Source organism: Pseudorca crassidens, chromosome 9, assembly GCF_039906515.1.
Source record: "Pseudorca crassidens isolate mPseCra1 chromosome 9, mPseCra1.hap1, whole genome shotgun sequence".
In the NCBI taxonomy this organism is placed as follows: domain Eukaryota; kingdom Metazoa; phylum Chordata; class Mammalia; order Artiodactyla; family Delphinidae; genus Pseudorca; species Pseudorca crassidens.
The window spans coordinates 52,810,725-52,831,093 of NC_090304.1; the positions used below are offsets into that span (position 1 = coordinate 52,810,725).

The following is a 20,369-nucleotide window of genomic DNA, read 5'->3' on the forward strand; positions in this document are numbered from 1 at the left end:
CTTTAGTTTCTTAATTTGTAAAATGGATATAATACTACCTAGTTATAATAGAGTGGTTATGAGACTGAACAAAAGTTATGAGGTTCTTAATAAAGTGCTTGACTCAAGCACTCAGTTGTCAGGACAGCCCTGGTGGTCCAGTGGTTAAGAATCCGCCTTCCAATGCAGGGGATGCAGGTTAGATCCCTGGTCAGGGAACTGAGATCGCACATGCCACAGGGCAACTAAGCCCACGCACTCTGGAGCCAGCATGCCACAACTAAGACCCGACGCAGCCAAATAAATAAATATTTTTTTTAAAAAAGCACTCAGTTGTTAGATGAGTTTATAGCATCTATGTACAAGATACAAAAGTAACAGAGGAGGGAATTATTAACTCTGATGATGGTTGAGGGGGGAGATTAAAGAAAGTTTCATAAGAGAAGGGACATCTGGGCTTTAAAGACTGAATAGAAATTAGATTAGTAGAGAGGCATTTCAAGGAGAGATGAGTACAAAGGCAGTGAAGAGTGTAACAGTGAAGTATGTTTTGGAAGTTATAAGTAGCTCGAGTATAAAGTATAATGGTAGGGAGCAGGGAAAGAGGTGACTAGAGAGATCACAGGAACAAAATTATGGGAGGGCCTTGTATGCCTGGCTAGGGAATTGCACCCCTATCCTTTAGTTCAGGGTAATAGAGGGAGCTATTTTTAAACACAAAACTTCTCCTGTCCATAAACGTATTTTAGGCATGTCAGAATTAGAGAAGGGGTATCGAAAGTCTGATTTGCATGAAACAATTGCAAACACACCGAGATTGTAAAGTTCTGGGAAACTGAGCATTATGATACACATCTACCTACTTGTGTAATTGAGTATCGCTGTTTTAGTCAATGGGAAGTCATTGAAGAGCTTTAGAATAAACAGGATGCTAGTATAGATGATGGGTTGGGCAGGAGACATAGATGGAGACAGCGAGACTAGTTAACAGCCTGTCTCTTATTAATTCTAAGTATTTGATATCTTATGGAGTGTTAGTTTCTTTTCCCGAGGAGAAAGTTTAATTAAAATTTTTCACCACATAAAAGTACTACTTAGAGTAGTACTGTTTTAAGTTACCCAATTCATTTGTGAAGGTAACATCAGTCTAATACCAAAACCAGGCAAAGACTGCAAGAAAACTGTGAGCCAATTTCGGTTATAAAATAGATGCAAAATCCTAAATAAAATAACAGCAGATTGACTCCAGTAGTGTAGTAAAATAGTAATACATTGACCAACTAGGTTTTATCCCAGGAATGTGAGAATGGTCCAGCATTAGAAAATCTATCAGTGTAATTAATCTCTCGCCTCATGTGATACGAAAAAAGGACTTGATCAAGTACAACACCCAGTATGTTGAAAACTCTTGGCAATTAGGAATAGATGAAAAACTTTCTTAACTTTATTAAGTTTATATACCAGAAAATTACATAAATATACCTAGTGGTAAAAGAGACACTTTTAAAGTCAGAGACAAGATAGGGGTGCTATTTTCAACAGTATACTGGAGCTTCTAGCCAAACAATAAAACAAGAAGGAAAAATGAGTTTTAAAGTTTTGAAAAGAGTGAGAACTGTCATTACTTGTAAATACTGTCTCTCTAGAAAACCAAAGAAAATCAACTGGCAAACTACTAGTGAAGCCATAGTTTACAAAGTAAATATAAAAAAATCTACTTTTCCTAAATATTAGCAGTTACTGGATTTGGAAATATAAGAGGAAAAATTATTCTATCCATAAAAGTGACAAAACTATAAAATAACTGGGAATAAGTCTTACTTGTTTTAACTTATAAGACATTTATGGAGGAAACAGTACAGAAGAATATAAAGGAAAACCTGAATAGAGAAATAAATCATGTTCCTGTATGAATCTAACTCCCCTAAATCTCAATGGGATTTTTCATGAGACTCTAAAATTCACACAGAATAAATGCCCAGTGATTGCTGAGATAATTTTGAAAAAGAGCAAGAGGGAAGGGACTTGCCCTCTCATATATCAGAACATATTCTAAAACTCTATCAATAGTATGGTTATTGGCAGAAAGAATCAAGAAATAGGCCCATGTTTAAAAATAAGTTAATATAAAAAAACCCAAATGGATTAAACTACTGAATTTAAAAAACAAACTGTAAGAATATTCATATATGACCTTGGAGCAGCCAGAAGAAGAAAAAGCCATAAAAGAAAGGTTGATAAATTCAACTTTGCCAAAATGAAAAACTCCTAGACAAGATATCTTAAAATTAAAACACAAGCTATGTGCTAGGTAAAAAGTATTTGAAATACATGCAATATGAATAACAAAGGGTTAACAGTTTCATTATATTAAAAAAAACTACCGGGACTTCCCTGATGGTCCAGTGGTTAAGAATCCGCCTTCCAATGCGGGGGACACGGGTTTGATCCCTGGTCGGGGAACTAAGATCCCACACGCTGTGGGGCAACTAAGCCTGTGTGCTCTAGAGCTCGCGTGCCACAACTAGAGAGCCCACAAGTCCACGTGCTCTGGAGCCCACACGCTGCAACTACTGTGCCCGCGTGCTCTGGAGCCTGTCTGCCACAACTAGAGAGAAGCCCGTGCGTCGCAATGAAGAGCCTGCGCGCCGCAACAAAGACTCCACACAGCCAAATAAATAAACATTAAAAAAAAAAAAAACACTCCCAAAAAGCAGTAAGAAAAAGATAATCCGGTAGAAAAATGAGCAAGAGATACGAAGTGGTAGTTCACAGAAGAGGAAATATAAATAACTGATAAACTTATAAAAATGGGTCTACCTTACTATTTTTTTTAACTTTTTATTGGAGTATAATTGCTTTACTATGGTGTGTTAGTTTCTGCTTTATAACAAAGTGAATCAGTTATACATATATCCCCATATCTCTACCTTACTATTAATGAGTAAAATATAAACTAAAATAAAAGAATACCACTTTTCACTTATCAGATTAGCCAGCATTATAAAGTTTGAGGATTTTATGTGTCTGTGAGGATACCTATTTCTCCACACCTTCACCAATACCTCTCAGAACCTGTTTTGTCAGCAACAAAATTTGGGCTAATATTTTCCCAGCCTACTTCTCAGGGAGATAATTTAGTGAGATAATAAAGTGGTACAGAATACCCAGATCTAACTTCCAGTCTTGACTCTTATTCTCTACTCTAGAGCTAGGCTAAACTTTGTACATTAGAATCACTTGGGGAACTCTAAAATGCGTTGATATCCTGGACCCCTACCCAGATCACTTAAATCAGAATTTCTGGTGGGTTAGTACCTGGGTAGCAGTATTTCCTGAAGCTCCTTATGTGATTCTGTTACGCAGCCAGGGTTGTGAACCACCTGGAATCAGGCTGTTCAGACTTTAATTTTGGCCTCACCACTTATTAGCTGTTTGTCCCTGGGCAAGTTACCAAACCTCTGTGTAAAATGTTCTCACTTGTAACATGATGAAAATTGTATCTAAATAAAAGAGTTGTGAGGAGAAAGTTAGATAATTCATTTGAAGTAATTAGATTGGTGCCTGATACATAGTAAGATTTAATAAAAATTACATTCTACTGTTGTTGCTGTTATTACTAACACCACAACTTCTATTGAGAAAATGGTTGGATAAGTCTAGTTCTTAAATAGCTGCTTTTTACTCAACCATTCCAGAAGTGGCAGAGTTGTACTATTTGAAGTGAGATCTAGAGGCATAGACATGCTCTCACAATTTTTTATTATCTATAAAATGTATTACTTTCTGAATTTACTTTGCTCAGTCATTGATTACTAGTCTTCCTCCACCAAACTAGAATGTAAACGTCATGGGAGCAGGAACATTGACTGTCTTTTTCGTACTGTAACCCCATTACTCAATTGGTGCCAGACTTTTAGCAGATGCACTTTAGATTTGTTAAATAAGTGAGTGAAAAATCTGTTTTTAGTATTATTGTCAGTGTTTTCTGACAGGCACATAAGATTTTGAATTCTTGCTTTCAATTTAAAATTGGAATTGACATTTACTGCCTTCAAATGAATATTTCGTTGCTGTTTTGTGGACCTAGTTTTACCTTTCTTTTTTTAAAGTACAGCAATCAGGCAAATTTGACACTATCTTTGCCACTTAATTTTATTTCCAAAATACAGATTTGTTTTTGGCATTTAAAGCTTTAGTACCACCATAATGCATTAAATAACTCCTGTAAATTAGCTTTCAGGAGCAAATAGCAAAGTATATTAGAATTTTAGTCCTTTGTTCTCTTTAAAGATATTCATTAGAGTATTGGAAGTAGAAACAGACTTGATTTTCTAGGTGATTTTTAAAATATGATTAAATACACTAACAATGAATTATCTGGAAAAGAAATAAAGAAAACAATCCCATTTACAATAGCATCAGAAAATAAAATGCTTAGGAATAAATTTAACCAAGGAGGTGAAAGATCTGTACATTGAAAATTATAAGACATTGATGAAAGAAATTGAAGAAGACACAAACAGATAGCCCATGTTCATGGATCATGAGAATTAATATTGTTAAAATGTCTACTACACAAAGCCATCTACAGATTCAATGCAATCCCCTTCAAAATTCCAATGACATTTTTCACAGAAATAGAAAAAACAATCCTAAAATTTCTGTGGAACAACAAAAGACCCCAGATAGCCAAAGCAATCCTGAGAAAGAAGAAAGCTAGAGACAACACAATTCCTGATCTCAAACTTTATTACAAAGTTATAGTAGTCAAAATAATATTGTACTGGCATGAAAATAGAAACATAGGCCAATGGAACAGAATTGAAACCTCAGGAATAAACCCACACATATACAATCAACTAATAATTGACAGGGGATCCAAGAAGACTCAATGAGGAAAAGATAATCTCTAAAATAAATGGTGTTGGGAAAACTGAATAACTCCATGCAGAAGAATGAAATTAGACCCCTATCTTACATCACTCACAAAAATTACTTTGAAATGGATTAAAAACTTAAATGTAAGACCTGAACCTATAAAACTACTGAAAGAAAACAAGGAGAAAGCCCTGTGGCAGTGATTTTTGGATATGGCACCAAAAGTGCAAGGAACAAAAGCAATAATAAACAAGTTGGGACTACATCAAACTAAAAAACTTCTGCACAGAAAAAAAAAAAAAGAAAAAAAAGTCAGCAAAATAAAAATGCAGCCTACAGAATGGGAGAAAATATTTGCAGACCATTTATCTGATAAGGGGTTAATATCCAAAATATATAAGGGACTCATACAATTCAATAGCAAAAAAAACCAATCCAATTTAAAAGTGGACAAAAGACTTGAATAGACATTTTTCCAAAGAAGACATACAAATGGCAACCAGGTGCATGAAAAGATGGTTGCTATCACTAATCATCAGGAAAATGCAAATCAAAACCACAATGAGATATCACCTCACACCTATTAAAATGGCTATTAAAAAGGCAAGAAACAAGTGTTGATGAGCCTGTAGAGAAAAAGGAACCCTTCTGCACTGTTGATGGGAATGTAAATTGGTATAGCCAAACTATGGAAAACAGTATGGAGTTTCTTCAAAAAATTAAAAATAGTACTCCTGTAAGATCCAGCAATTCCACTTCTGTATATCTGCAAGAAATGAAAAAATGATCTTGAAGAGATAGCTGCACCTCCATGTTCACAGCAATGTCATTTGCAATAACCACAACATGGAAACAACCTAAGCATCAATCAGTGGATGAATGGATAAAGAAAATGTCACACACACACACACACACACACACACACACACAGAGGAATATTCAGCCATGAAAAAGGGAATCCTGCCTTTTGCAATAACATGGAGGACCTTGAGGGCATTATGCTAGGTGAAATAAGATAGAGAAAGACAAATAATGTTATTGTGGAATCTAAAATGTCTACGTGGAATCTAAAAATGCTGAATTCATGAAATAGAGATTAGAATGGTGGTTGTCAAGGGCTGGGAGGTGGGGGAAATGGGGAGATGTCGGTGAAAGGGTACAAACTCCCAGCTATAAGATGAATTAGTTCTGGGGATCTAATGTACAGGATGGTGACTGTAATTAATTATACAGTATTAATACTTGAAAGTTGTTAAGAGAGTAGATCTTAAATGTTGTGTCCCCCCCCCCACACACACACAAATGGTAATTATGTGAGGGGATGGAGATTATTGTGGTAACCATTTTGCATTATACACATATATCAAATTATCCCATTGAACACCTTAAACTTACATATGTTATAAATCAATAATATTTTGACAGAGCTGAGGAAAATGATCATAGGAAATATCCAAAGAGATGACATATGGATGGCAAATCAGAGGAGTTTTTTCTCCTCTCTTATTAATTTTCTAAATTTTCAACATTTTTATAATGTGAATATATTCAAAATATGTTTTAATCAGTTAAAAATAAAATGAGGGGAAAATGTAATTTAAGAGCTCTGATTTGTTTTATGGTATACATTGACTGTTATGTTAGTATCTTACCTTGATTCTGGTCTTATTTTTGTTACTAGTTGCATGACCCTGAGCAAATAATTTCCTTTCTCTTGACTTCAGTTTCCTCATTCATAAAATGTAAGAGTTAGCCTAGATAGTTTTCCTATCTTATTCTTAAAAGTTAAAAAAGTGTTGATGACATTTACACCAATTGTGATATATTATTGTCAAAGAAACTAGTTCATTTGAGGAAGAAGATCCTCAATTATTTCAGGCTTGTTTAAACCTCTGAAATTATACTTCCTCATGATATTATGATTTCTTTTTCAATATATTTTTGTTTAACTGGTACAAACTTATGTGTATTCCTGCTCTGTCTTAAGTGAATCTTTGGTAGATTTCATGACTTGGGCTGCTTTCAAGGTTATTTCATGATCTGAATGTCACATTTGTGTGATATCCTGAGCCTAGATATAAACTGACTCATGGTCCTTATCTAGAGAATTTCCCTTCCAGATTAGGGAAAAGATAACCAGTGAGTATGGATGAAAATCATAAGTAATAGTAAAGCTCAGAGGGTCATTGTATAAAGGTGCTTATTCTGTTTTATGAAAAGCTAGGAAGAGTTAAGTTTTAAAGAGGGATTTAGGTGGAGAAAGCCATATTTTGAAGTTGGGATATAACCAGAATATGCACACAAAAAGCAGAGAATCATTATTTTTAAAATTTTGCTTTAAAGTGGAAAGTCTCTTGATTCTCTTGAGATCCTTGAATTCTGATGGCAGTTCATCTGACAAAGTTATCATTGGTAATGGGGAAAGATTTGCTAACCCAGATGTATCTGAATACTTTTCCTTTTCCTCTTCCTCCTAGGCAGCAATCATTAGTAGGGTTCAATGTAGGATTGTGGCTTTGGATCTTCGAGGTCATGGTGAGTGAAGTTCTTAATTAGTCACTGACTCAATGATATATTTGCCAAGCCCTTTGAATAGTGTTAAATATTAGAGATTTCATTGTGGCCTGGGCTGTTCCATTTGTGCATTTAGAGGGAAGTCCTAGCTTTCAGTTTTCATAAATATTTTTATACACACATATATATATATATTGTTGTTTAGCTAAGAAAATGTCCACTAACGTAACCAAATTCTGATGCTGGTAATGTATGAGGAATGTGGAAAAATCTTTGCTACTGTAATTATCCTTCTTCAGATGGCCAACTATAAAGATACGTCTGTAACAGAAAATCCTTGCTATGCCCATCATATACCATTATAAAACTCCCATTTCATTATCCCAAGGTGAGATTTTTTGAAAGCAAATACTCTTGCTTTTATGATTTATCTTCATGGGAATTTTATTTTTAAAATATTTTCTTTTTAGGTGAAACAAAAGTCAAGAATTCTGAAGACCTGTCTGCAGAAACCATGGCAAAGTAAGTAATCTAATACTGTTTATACAATCACCTGGCTTCCATTACTATTATAAATAATAGTTTATCACTCTCCTGGTGAGATTGTTGAACAACAAATAACACAGAGAAAATTTTACTTCTTTTCTCTTTCCTCTATATCTGGTGTTTCTTTACTGTTTAATATTGAAAGAAACCTCCATCTTCCTTGGTATATTCAATGTGATGGTCATCACTTAAAGCATTTGAAAATTCTTCAAGGCACAGTTTAGTTTGTGTTGGCTTTTGAAAAGTTTTCTTCTGTTGACAGAGTTGAGTAGAATCTGAATATCTATTGGGGACCCATGCTTGAAAAGTGGTTGTATGCAAAGGGCTCTGTAAGACGTTCTTAAGATATCCTGCCCACATTCTTTGTCAAGCGTTATAGTAAGACAAAAACAGGGTATTAAAGAATAACTGATTATACCCTGGGCCTCAAAGTAAAAGATGAGTATAGCACATGCAGTGGCTCTCAAACCTGGCCACTCATCAGAATCATCTGAGAAGTGATTGAAGTACAGATGATTTGGCCCTACCCCAGACCTATTGAATTAGTGCTTCTACCAGTGGGTCTGGGCATTTAGATTTTGATAAATTTCTATAAAGGAATCTGATGCAGCCAGTCCCATGACTGGTGTTTGGAGACCACTATTCTATATTGTAAACAGGATTTTTCCAACTACCCTGCTTTTAATACGTACTCTCTCATGTGCTTAATGCATGCTCTCTCAAGTGTATTTTTGGCACCAAAAATATCTTGTCCCTTTTTACTTTAGCAGCTTTAATCCATGAGTAAACTGTTCTTCCTTCAGAACCCAAAGTCATGTGACGATAATTGTATTGTTATAGTAGGTGTTATTTATGTATTGTATAGTAGGTGCTATTTATGTGCTTCGTTAAGTGTAAATTAAACATTTGTTAAGGATAAATTAATTATTTTAATTAGTCTGTAGTGTAAATATTATCACTTTTTTACCAATGAGAAAACTGGCTCAGATGGGTTGAATAACTGCATGAGGTCCCACAGTTAATAGACTAGAATTGTGATCATTCAACATAGTGCTTGGCAGAGAGAGAGAAACAACACTGTGAGAGGACCATTCCACTCAATAAACATGTGCCTGAGAAACCATGAAAAGAGAACCAAGAATCTGGTCCCTCAGTTGTTCCTTTGTGATGTGAGAACAATAAAGCCCAAAATAATCAAGCTTGTTAGTGATACCTATAGAAAGATTTATGAATAAGTTTTAAAGCGTTTCTTGACTGTTGACAAAAAAGTGAAATACATCATCTAAGTGGCCAGGCAGTCAGACAAGGGTGATGATGGCTTGACTGACATTCAAGAAGAAATTAAAGAATTAATTGATGACCTTAAGGAAACATTGCCTAATAATGTATCAGTCTGGGACAATCAGGAGAGAGAAACCACACAGTAATTTAAACAAGGAAAGTTTAATATAAAGATTTGTTAACTGTAACGGGATTGGAGTACTGAGGAATTGGCTAGTAAGAAGTAAAGACTAGAGGGTTAATTAACTTGATTGTGGGAATCATGTCACAGTGTATACGTATTTCAAATCATCACATCGTATACTTTAAATATATTACAATTTTACTTATCAGTTATATCTCAGAAAGCTGGAAAAAAACTTGAAAAACAGAGAGAAGTAAAGACTAGGAATAGCAGATGTAAGAAGCAGCCACTTCATATTTCCCCTCAGACTGAGATGGAACCTGAGTGGAAGAGGTTGAGATCTAGACCTTGTTGGAGAAGGCACAATGGTGGCTTACTGAAGGCAGAGAAGTCACTTGGATACTATGTTACATGGCAGAACTTGTCAGAAATCTGCCCTTTAGGGTGCAGGAGAAGCTGTTCACAGGGAGGTATCTCACCAGTGGCACTTTGCAACGAAAATATTGGGGGTGGTTCCAGAGATCTGCTGTACAACATAATGCCTACAGTTGTTTTTTTTTTTAAATTTATTTATTTAATTTATTTATTTTTGACTGCTTTGGGTCTTCGTTGCTGCTTTCTCTAGTTGCAGTGAGCGGGGGCTACTCTTTGTTGTGGTGCGAGTGCTTCTCATTGCAGTGGCTTTTCTTGTTGCAGAGCTGGCTCTAGGTGCGTGGGCTTCAGTAGTTGTGCACACGGGCACAGTAGTTGTGGCTTGCAGGGTCTAGAGCGCAGGCTCAGTAGTTGTGGCACACGGGCTGAGCTGCTCCGTGGCATGTGGAATCTTCCCGGACCAGGGCTCAAACCTGTGTCCGCTGCGTTGGCAGGCGGATTCTTAACCACTGCACTACCAGGGAAGCCCCAATTATGCACCATTTTTAATATACCAATTATACTTCAATAAAGCTAGAAGGGACCAACAAACACATGAAAGGATGCTCAGTATCACTAATCATTAGAGAAATGCAAATCAAAACTACAATGAGGTATCACCTCACACCAGTCATAATGGCCATCATCAAAAAATCTACAAGCAATAAATGCTGGAGAGGGTGTGGAGAAAAAGGAACCCTCTTACATTGTTGGTGGGAATGTAAATTGATACAGCCACTATGGAGAACAGTATGGAGGTTCCTTAAAAAAACTAAAAATAGAACTACCATATGACCCAGCAATCCCACTACTGGGCATATACCCTGAGAAAACCATAATTCAAAAAGAGACATGTACCACAGTGTTCACTGCAGCACTATTTACAATAGCCAGGACATGGAAGTAATCTAAATGTCCATCGACAGATGATGGATAAAGAAGATGTGGCAAATATATACAATGGAATATTACTCAGCCATAAAAAAATGAAATGTTATTTGTAGTGAGGTGGATGGACCTAGAGTCTGTCATACAGAGTAAAGTAAGTCAGAAAGAGAAAACTAAATACCATATGCTAACACATATGTATGGAATCTCAAAAAAAAAAAAAAAAAGGTTCCGAAGAACCTAGGCGAAGGACAGAAATAAAGACGCAGACATAGAGAATGGACTTGAGGACACAGGGAGTGGGAGGGTAAGCTGGGACAAAGTGAGACAGTGGCATGGACATATATACACTACCAAATGTAAAGTAGATAGCTAGTGGGAAGCAGCCGCATAGCACAGGGAGATCAGCTCTGTGCTTTGTGACCACCTAGAGGGGTGGGATAAGGAGGGAAGGAGTGAGACCCAAGAGGGAGGAGGTATGGGGATATATGTATACGTATAGCTGATTCACTTTGTTATACAGCAGAAACTAACACACCATTGTAAAGCAATTATACTCCAAGAAAGATGTTAAAAAAGAAAGAAAAACATTTTGCTAAACATTAAAAAAAAAAAAGATGTTAAAAAAAACCAAAAACAAAGATGAACCTCCCATTAGGTTCAAAGAGCTCCCTATACCCCTCCTTCATAGTATTATCCCAGTTTATACTTGGATTTTCAGTACCTCTTTGCTCACTTCCCCTCCCTGCAAACGTAAGCTCCATGAAGAAGGGGACTTGTCGGCCCTTTTTACCGCTGTACCCCCAGACCTGCCACAGTACCTGGCCTGTGTAGAAACTCAACAGTGACTTAATAAATGGATAAGTGAGTCCTACTACAAAAAAAGAAAAAGCTAGAGGGGGAAAAGGAACATTGGGGATGGAGGGATGGAGTGCTTGGAGACGCCTCCTGTGTTGCAGGAGCTAGGCCCTGGGGAAGCTGTGTGTGCTTCAGGTCTTGGGTGCTACACAAACTACAGGAGCTTGTGGAGTCAGTGCAAACCAGGAACAAAACCCTCTTTTTCTGCAGTATCTCTCCTTTGCCCTCTGTTGGCATAGCTTAACATCTTGCTGGCTGGCAAAGGAAAACTATTTAAAAGCCTCATCCAGTTTTGCAGAACATGAAATAAAGGGTGAATGAGAGCCAAGAGACAATAAGTTGCTAACTCACACAAAAAGTTAAAAAGAAAATTAATGATTAAAACTTCTATAATAGATGAAGATAATTACTAAGAATCAGAAGAGCCAACAAGTTGGATTCTTGCTGAAATAGTTGAAGCAATAAAACATTTATATTGTTTCTGAGTTCAATCATTCTATGAAACAAAAATCTCAAAATGGGCATCTTAATGGGCAATTAGAGGGGTTTTCAGGTAGCACTGACAGCATGATTTTTGCCTTTGGCATCAATTTCAGAACCTAAACCTTACATAAAATGCAACTCCACTGAAAGTAGAAGAGCCGAGATCTGAATTACTCTGATACTCTTTTTTCTGTTATGTCTGTGATACGCTATACTGCTTCTCAGGAAATGAGCTAGTATTAATAAATACGATAGAATCCCCCTAGAAGTCATCTACCAAAATTGTGGTACATCCAGTTACTGACTAGATAATCTTTCATAGCATCCTTTTATTTTACTCATTATTTCTGTTATGAACCAAAAATTTTAGCCTTAAATTTAACTCCAAAGGAATATTAAACTATTATTTGTTTTCGCTTATAAAATTGCGTGGCTTTATCTCGCATTTAGATTGTCTGCAGATGCTACCACTACCCTATTCACATCTGTAATTGTTGTATGAGATTTTTAAGATTAATTCCTTCATAAATAATTAATAACATTTACCTTTGCCATTCTGAATACTGTGGAGACCATATCTGAATGGCTGTGTCCCTACATTCACAACTGCTGTATTTGGCTAACATTGTGTGAGTGCCTGAGATATGTAGTGACACTCAGCAAGACAAAACTGTCTTTTGAAGTTGACTGACTCACCCACTCACAAAAGAAGACAGTAGAGACAGTGGTCTCTAGAAACACGTAGGTCTTACTTACCTATTGCTATTGCTATAGCATAGAAGGCCCATATGCAAATAAAAACCAAAGTTCCTGCTTTACTTCTCATTTTCAAAGCTTTGAGGTTTGACTTTGTTAAATAGATCCACTCATAAAGACTGGAACAGAAGCCAATAAAAATTAGCTCTGAACATCTTTCTAGTTTCTCAGAACACTAAATTTGTGTTCATACTTCAAACAACTTTACATAACAAATTGTAAATAATAGTTAACGTTTGAATAGCACTTTACTCTTTTCAAAGTAGTTTTACATTCAGTGTCTCAGTTAATCCTCAAAGCAATCCAGAATAGTAACTGATATTCTTATCTTCATTTTATAGATGTTGAAACTTTATCTGAGAGATTAAGTAGCTAATCCAAGTCCACATAGTAAAAAATAAACTGGGGCTGCAATTCATCTTGTGACGTCAAACTTCACTACATTACAATGCTTAAAATTGTTTTCCTGTTTTATGGATGGGTAAACTGAGGCATAGAGCAGTTAAATGATTTGTCCAGAGTTTCAAGCTTACGTTTAAAATAAAGGTATATGTTTATGTGATTGTACTAAATGTGTGGAATAGTGAAGGTGTGATGTAAAGGAAAATTAGAAAATTTGGTTCTTAGTCCTTAAACTTCCATTTATCAGAAGAGCTAGCTGTGTGGCTACACTGCGGGGCCGGGGTGTTAGGACGTTTACGTAGGTACATTTGCAAGATGGTCCAGTAGACCTTTACAGTCCTAGGACTGTTAGTTACAGATCAAAAGGGAGAGTTAGGAAATAAAACTATCTTTACAGTGTTGTCAGAGTACATTCCATGCTTTTTTTCCTTCTCTTTGCAGAGATGTTGGCAATGTGGTTGAAGCCATGTATGGGGACCTTCCTCCTCCAATTATGCTCATTGGACATAGCATGGGTGGTGCTATTGCAGTCCACACAGCATCATCCAACCTGGTACCAAGCCTCTTGGGTCTGTGCATGATCGATGTTGTGGAAGGTAAGTTTTTTTAGTGCTGAGCAAATCAAAATCTTTGACTTACAGAAAACATCCATGGTAGATTATTGTTATTTTGTTTTTATTTATTATATATGACTTCTCTCATCTCGAAGTATGTTCCTCTGTCTTTTATATCTTTTTTTTAATGTTATTTTGTGGCAGAGGCATTCCCAGTATTTTTTTATTGGGATACAATTGACATATAACTTTGCATTAGTTTCAGCTGTACAAAATGATTTAATATATGTATATATTGTGAAATGATCACCACAATATATCTAGTTAACATCTATCACCACACATAGTTACATATTTTTTTTCTTGTGATGAGAACTTTTAAGATCTATTCTCTTAGCAATTTTCAAATAGGCAGTACAGTATTAACTATAGTCACCATGCTGTATGTTACATCCCTAGGACTTATTTATTTTATAACTGGAAGATCATACTTTTCACACCTTCACCCATTTTTCCCACACCCCACATTATGTAATAATTTTACATGTCATCAAAAACTCTTCATAAACATCTTTTATGGCTGCATAATATTTCAGTTGTATGTATGTCCCATAATTTTATTTAACATATAAAAAGAAACTGCCATGTCTTTTATGACCCAGCATCAGAAGTCACACTATTGCTCATATAAGTCAGCCAGCCCTATTCAGTGTGGAGGGACTGTTGAATACCAGGAGGCAAAAACCACTGGAGGCCATCTTGGAAGCTGGCTATCACATCAGTCTTCTGAATTTTCTTAAACTGCTTCTTTTTTTTCCCCAAGTGCCACTTAATTCTGCTGTCATTGAGGGGAGATGTATACAGTTGACACATTAAGTATAAATGCTCAGAATATCTTAAGTGCTGTGGTTAAAATTTTTTGTTTAACGTCTAGGTACAGCCATGGATGCACTTAATAGCATGCAGAATTTCTTACGTGGTCGTCCTAAAACCTTCAAGTCTCTGGAGAATGCCGTTGAATGGAGGTAACCCACAAATCTATATTGTCTATATTTTAAATGTTAGATTGTAGCTTTCCTTTTTCATCAGCTCAAGCACCAAGTTGAAAGGAATATTTTAGTTCCTATGCCTTAGCTTTATTGTAGTATCAGGTATGGAAACATTTACATAAGGAGCAGATTTTTTAAAAAATATTTTAAATGTTTCAGACTTGGCTCAGTTCTCTAAAACCCATCCTTTTTCCAATACACTATAGTACCTCCTAGAATCTTAATAATTATGGATCATCTGCTGTCTAGCTGTTCCCATCTCTAAGGTGGGAGTTTGGACTAAATGAGATTCTAAGGCCTTTTCCATCTCTGATGCTCCATGGCTCTAGATTCACTTTCTGTGTTCCAGAGAAGATGGAGAAACAGATGGTCGTGGGTTTCCTTTTCAGTTTTTATTTGGTTTTTGCATAAATAAAAACCCTTTGGCTAAATGGTTCTCATAAAAATTACTGACAGAATTGGCTATGGCTTCCACTTAAGTAAAGGCTGTTCAGTTATTAATTATACACTAATTCAATCAATTATTTGAATATTTATTAAATGCATTTATATTTATTGAACACTTTGTGCTAAAGGGTAATGATTCAAAGATGAGTAAAGCACTATCCCTTCCCCCAGGATATCAGTCTTGGGATAAAATATCTTTAGTGTCCTGTCTTCCTACCTATCCCTCAAAATCCATTTCTAGTCCCCTCTCCAGAACCCTTCTTATAACTCCTACAAACCACCCAGGTCCCTCCTTCAGCAAAATTGCTAAAACCTTTAAGTATGTATTATATTGTACTGTTTACCCCTTAAGTCTTCTAATCCTCCTTTAAGGGATATGCTTACATTGTTAATTTTCATTTCTGTCTTAATGCCCTTCCTGCATCATAAGGTCAGAAGCTATTCTCTATTTCTTTTGTACTTTCATATAGCATATAGCATACTGCTAGCTGCTTTAGCAGGCAGACTGTATCTGTTTACTGAGTCAGAGATATCAAGTGGAAATTAAGGACCTGGTAAATATATCCTGGGGATTCCTCCTAGGACAGAGGATCTCATGCCAAATATGGCTTGCCAGAATGATATTTGTGTTTGATATGGTTGCTTTTGCCTCCCCTGTTCACTACTGTGATGCAAGATGTACTCTTGGAAGCACCAAAAATCTCTCCATCTTGAGCAACCACACTGAGAATGTGGCTGCTGCCAGCTCAACATGAACCTTGGGCACCCTGCCTGCTTCCCCAGTAACAACTAGTGAGAAAATTATTCCAAATAACTTAAAATTTATTCAGTAAACATTTTTTTTTTTTTTAGTACCTAAGATGTGTCAGTGCCTGATCTAAGAACTGGGGATGAATCAGGCTTAGTTCCTATCATCAAAAAACTGGGAACATACATACAAGTAAATGCATAAACACAATACAATGAAGAAGGTACAGAAGACAGGCACCCAAACCAGCCTGGGGGTCATGATGAACCTTTTGTTAAGGGGAGACAGAGTCTTGATTCTAGTGCCAGATGTAGGGTAGAATAGACATTCCACTTATTGAATGTTAAAATATTCTGGGTTCTATGAGAGCCACTGATTTCTAGACACTTTCTGAGCCTAAGAATCAGAAAGAATACAGTGAAGTTTTTGGTAATTATGTTTTGTGTCTGCTGGATATCTGAATCAAGTTTATGACTCATGGCCATTTTGGTTATTCTAGATAATTTTTTTTTTTAAAAAAAGGTGTTGAAATACAAAACCAATCTATTTAAATTCAGTAAAGATTTAAAGCAAAGTGAATTTCTGCTTTTGCCCTCTTGGTCATCCAAATGAGAGGCAGTAGGGTGTAGTCATTAAGAGCCTGGGCTTTGAAATTTGAAAAAGAATAGATACAGGTGTACGTATAACTGAATCACTTTGCTGTACACCTGAAACTAACACAACATTGTTAATCAACTATACCCCAATTTAAAAAGTTGAAAAAAAAAAGAGCCTGGGCTTTGAGGTCTGATACGGATTTGCATCTTGGTTCCACCACTTGGCTGTTCTGAGGAAAACAGAATAGGGGAAGGAGTGGAGAGTAGGGGTGATAACAAAAGTGAGAAATTGGTTAGGAAATAATTATAGTTGTAGGAAAGAGTAATGATGGTAATCATAGACTATGATGGCAACAGAGGAAGTTATGTGGTCATATTTGGAATGTATTTTGAAGGTAGAGCTGACAGAACTACCTTGTGGATAGTGTGTTGGGAGAGGGGGTTGGGGGAGATGCAGTATTCAAGGATGACTTCTAGGTTTTTAGCCTAAGCAATTGGTGAATGGTAGAGACAAAGAGCAGCAGATTTGAGAGCAGGGTATCAGGATTTTTATTTGGATAAGCTGAAATGCTTATTATACATCTAAGTGAAAATGTTAAGTAGGCACTTGTATACACTAGTTGGAAGAGGTTGAGCTAGAGATAGATTGGAGAATCATCATCACATAGATAACATTTAAAGCCAAAATATTGAATGCAGTCACCTAGTTGATAGAAAAAGATCCAAGAACTGAGCCTTGGGTTACTCTACAATATTGAGAGCTTGGGAAGGAAAGGAAGATCCAACAAAAGAAACTGAAAAGACACAGTTGGTGAGATAGAAGGAAAGCAAGAGAGCAGCATAGCAAGTGTTTATAGAAGAAGGAGAGGGGATCTAGGTCAAATGCTGCTGAGAGATCAAGTAAGGTAAAGACTAAGAAATGAACATTAGGATGGTCATTGGCATGATGGAGGTGACCTTGACAAAGGAAATCTCAGAAAGTAGGAGATAAAAACCTGATATAAGTTGGGGATATTGGTTGAGGAAAGGATGGGAGGTGACAAAGTGGAGAAAGCATGTAAGATAACTTTTTTGAGAAGTTTTGTTGTATAGGAGAGCAGAGAAATGGGTTAGTATCTAGAAGTGAATATGGGGTTGAAAATGTTTTTAAAGGCTAGAGAAGGTTTTTATTTTTATTTATTTTTTGATGTGGATCATTTAAAAAAAATATTCATTCATTCATTAAAATTCATTCATTCATTTAGCTAGCTAGCTACCTGTGCTGGGATCTTTTGCTGTGGCATACAAACTCTCAGTTGTGACATGTGGGACCTAATTCCCTAACCAGGGATGGAACCTGGGCCTCCTGCATTGGGAGCGCAGAGTGTTAGCCACTGGACCACCAGGGAAGTCCCCTAGAGGATGTTTTTAAAGGATGTTTTATAGTATTCACTAGAGAAAAAAATAACGACATAAGAAAGAGACAGGATAAGTAAAGGAAACGAGGTCTTCATAAACAAGAGAGAATGGGAAACCAGTGCCCAACATTGGCCTTGAATAGGAACAGAGATATTTCACCTATTAAACAGTCTTCAAAGGCAGAGTATATGATTATAAATACTAGTGGATTTGTAGATTCAGTTTGCCGTAGAAAAACGACGTAGTAGTTCTGATTGCCTCTGTTTATCATTAAAATAAGAAACAAAGTCATTATCTAAGGGGGGGGTACACGAAAATTTTATGTGATTTTTTTGTTTGTTTTAAGCTAAAAAATGAGATTTGAAGAAATGTGTTCTTGTGGGCCTGCTTCAGGTGGTGTTTTCAGTTCCGCCTGGAACATGTAGTCTTTTTGCTTGGGCCTTAGCCAACTCTGAGAAGACTAATCTATATTTATAGAGTCAAAGCTCCTAAGTTCTATCATGGCATGCAAGACCCTCTAGGAGCTAGCCCCTGCATGCCTATCCTTATTCTGTCACACTACTCCTTTACTCTCCTCTGCTCCTCCTTGCACTCTGCCTTCTAAAATCATCATCCTGCTGACTTTTTCACATCACAGTGTCTTCATTCACAACGTGCCTTCTGCCTGTTTTGCTCTGACCACCAGCTTTTATCTTCCGCTTAACTTATCTTCAGTCCTCAGTTTAGGCAAGACATTTGGGAAGCTTTCTCTAACCTCATTTAGAATAAAGTGGTTCCTTTGAACCTTGCCTTATTATATTAAAATTATTTGTTGTGTTTCTTTCCCCCACTGAATTATGTGCTTCTTGAGCACAGGCCTGGCACATAGTATCCTACTGGTAAATATTTGCAGAACTGAAGTGATTTTAATGCCTTTACCTAATTTTTACTGCTTGGCTTATAGCCATAATAACCAAGTGGGAAGTAGTGGTAGTCTCCATGGTAAGCTACATTGGTAACCACACCTTTTTAGTAGATCGCACAGAATCTGCAGAATTATTGATTTGACCCTGGTGACATGATAAGATGGTTGCTGAATAACCTCCTCTCTCCTGTCTCACTGTTCTCTTCTAGTGTGAAGAGTGGCCAGATTCGAAATCTGGAGTCTGCCCGTGTCTCAATGGTTGGCCAAGTCAAACAGTAGGTCTTATTTTGCCCCCTTGGGCTGGTTAGAGGCTGAAACATGGTGAGGGAATTACAGATTGCTTTTATTGTCATATACCTATTCTACCATCTTGGTGAATGCCTTCATTATTTTAGATAATTTTTATAAGTGAGCTCATTAGGGCCAGCTATATAGATTTTCTTTTTTTCTTTCTTCTTTTTTGAAGAAATCCCAAAGCCAAATAATGTCTTCTATATAATACTGGATTACCTTATTAGCACAACTGTAGGTGTTAAAAGGTGAAGAATACCAGAGAAAGGACGTTAAATTAAGTGTTCACTCTAGTGCTGGCAGCTATGGTTTCATTATTATTTTTTTAACATCTTTATTGGAGTATAATTGCTTTACAATGGTGTGTTAGTTTCTGCTGTATAACAAAGTGAATCAGGTATATGTATACATATATCCCCATATCTCCTTCCTCTTGCGTCTCCCTCCCACCCTCCCTATCCCACCCCTCTAGGTGGACACAAAGCACCGAGCTGATCTCCCTGTGCTATGCGGCTGCTTCCCACTAGCTATCTGTTTTACATTTGGTAGTGTATATATGTCCATGTAACTCTCTCACTTTGTCCCAGCTTACCCTTCCCACTCCCTGTGTCCTCAAGTCCATTCTCTATGTCTGCATCTTTATTCCTCCTGCCCCTAGGTTCCTCAGAGCCATTTTTTTTTTAAGATTCCATATATATGTGTTAACATATGGTATTTGTTTTTCTCTTTCTGACTTACTTCACTCTGTATGACAGACTCTAGGTCCATCCACCTCACTACCAATAGTTCAATTTCATTTCTCTTTATGGCTGAGTAATATTCCATTGTATATATGTGCCACATCTTCTTTATCCATTCATCTGTCAGTGGACACTTAGGTTGCTTCCATGTCCTGGCTATTGTAAATAGTGCTGCAGTGAACACTGTGGTACATGTCTCTTTTTGAATTATGGTTTTCTCAGGGTATATGCCCAGTAGTGGGATTGCTGGGTCATATGGTAGTTCTATTTTTAGTTTTTTAAGGAACCTCCATACTGTTCTCCATAGTGGCTGTATCAGTTTACATTCCCACCAACAGTGCAAGAGGGTTCCCTTTTCTCCACACCCTCTCCAGCATTTATTGTTTGTAGATTTTTTGATGATGGCCATTCTGACCGGTGTAAGGTGATAGATACCTCATTGTAGTTTTGTTTTGTTTTCAATTTATTTTTGACTGCGTTGGGTCTTCGTTGCTGCACATGGGCTCTCTCTAGTTGTGG

General features: G+C 36.7%; 2 protein-coding genes across 4 annotated transcripts in view; one reads left to right on the forward strand and one right to left on the reverse strand.

The window, feature by feature from the left end:
• The window catches only part of PPME1 (protein phosphatase methylesterase 1), a 76,238-nt gene that overhangs the window by 37,123 nt on the left and 18,746 nt on the right, over window positions 1–20,369 (forward strand). The window contains exons 4-8 of the mRNA XM_067750321.1: window positions 7,338–7,395; window positions 7,845–7,896; window positions 13,565–13,719; window positions 14,612–14,702; window positions 19,029–19,094. Of these exons, the coding sequence (XP_067606422.1) occupies window positions 7,338–7,395; window positions 7,845–7,896; window positions 13,565–13,719; window positions 14,612–14,702; window positions 19,029–19,094 (422 nt within the window). The remainder of the gene's footprint in view (window positions 1–7,337; window positions 7,396–7,844; window positions 7,897–13,564; window positions 13,720–14,611; window positions 14,703–19,028; window positions 19,095–20,369) is intronic.
• P4HA3 (prolyl 4-hydroxylase subunit alpha 3) overlaps window positions 1–20,369 on the reverse strand; it is a 119,279-nt gene that overhangs the window by 31,709 nt on the left and 67,201 nt on the right. Inside the window, exon 14 of one of the 3 annotated variants that reach the window (XM_067750300.1) lies at window positions 5,441–5,626. The exons of the other annotated variants lie outside the window; for them this stretch is intronic. Within the exon in view, the coding sequence (XP_067606401.1) occupies window positions 5,456–5,626 (171 nt within the window). The 3' untranslated portion in view covers window positions 5,441–5,455. Of the gene's footprint in view, window positions 1–5,440; window positions 5,627–20,369 lie in introns of those variants that run through there. 3 annotated transcript variants of the gene reach the window in all.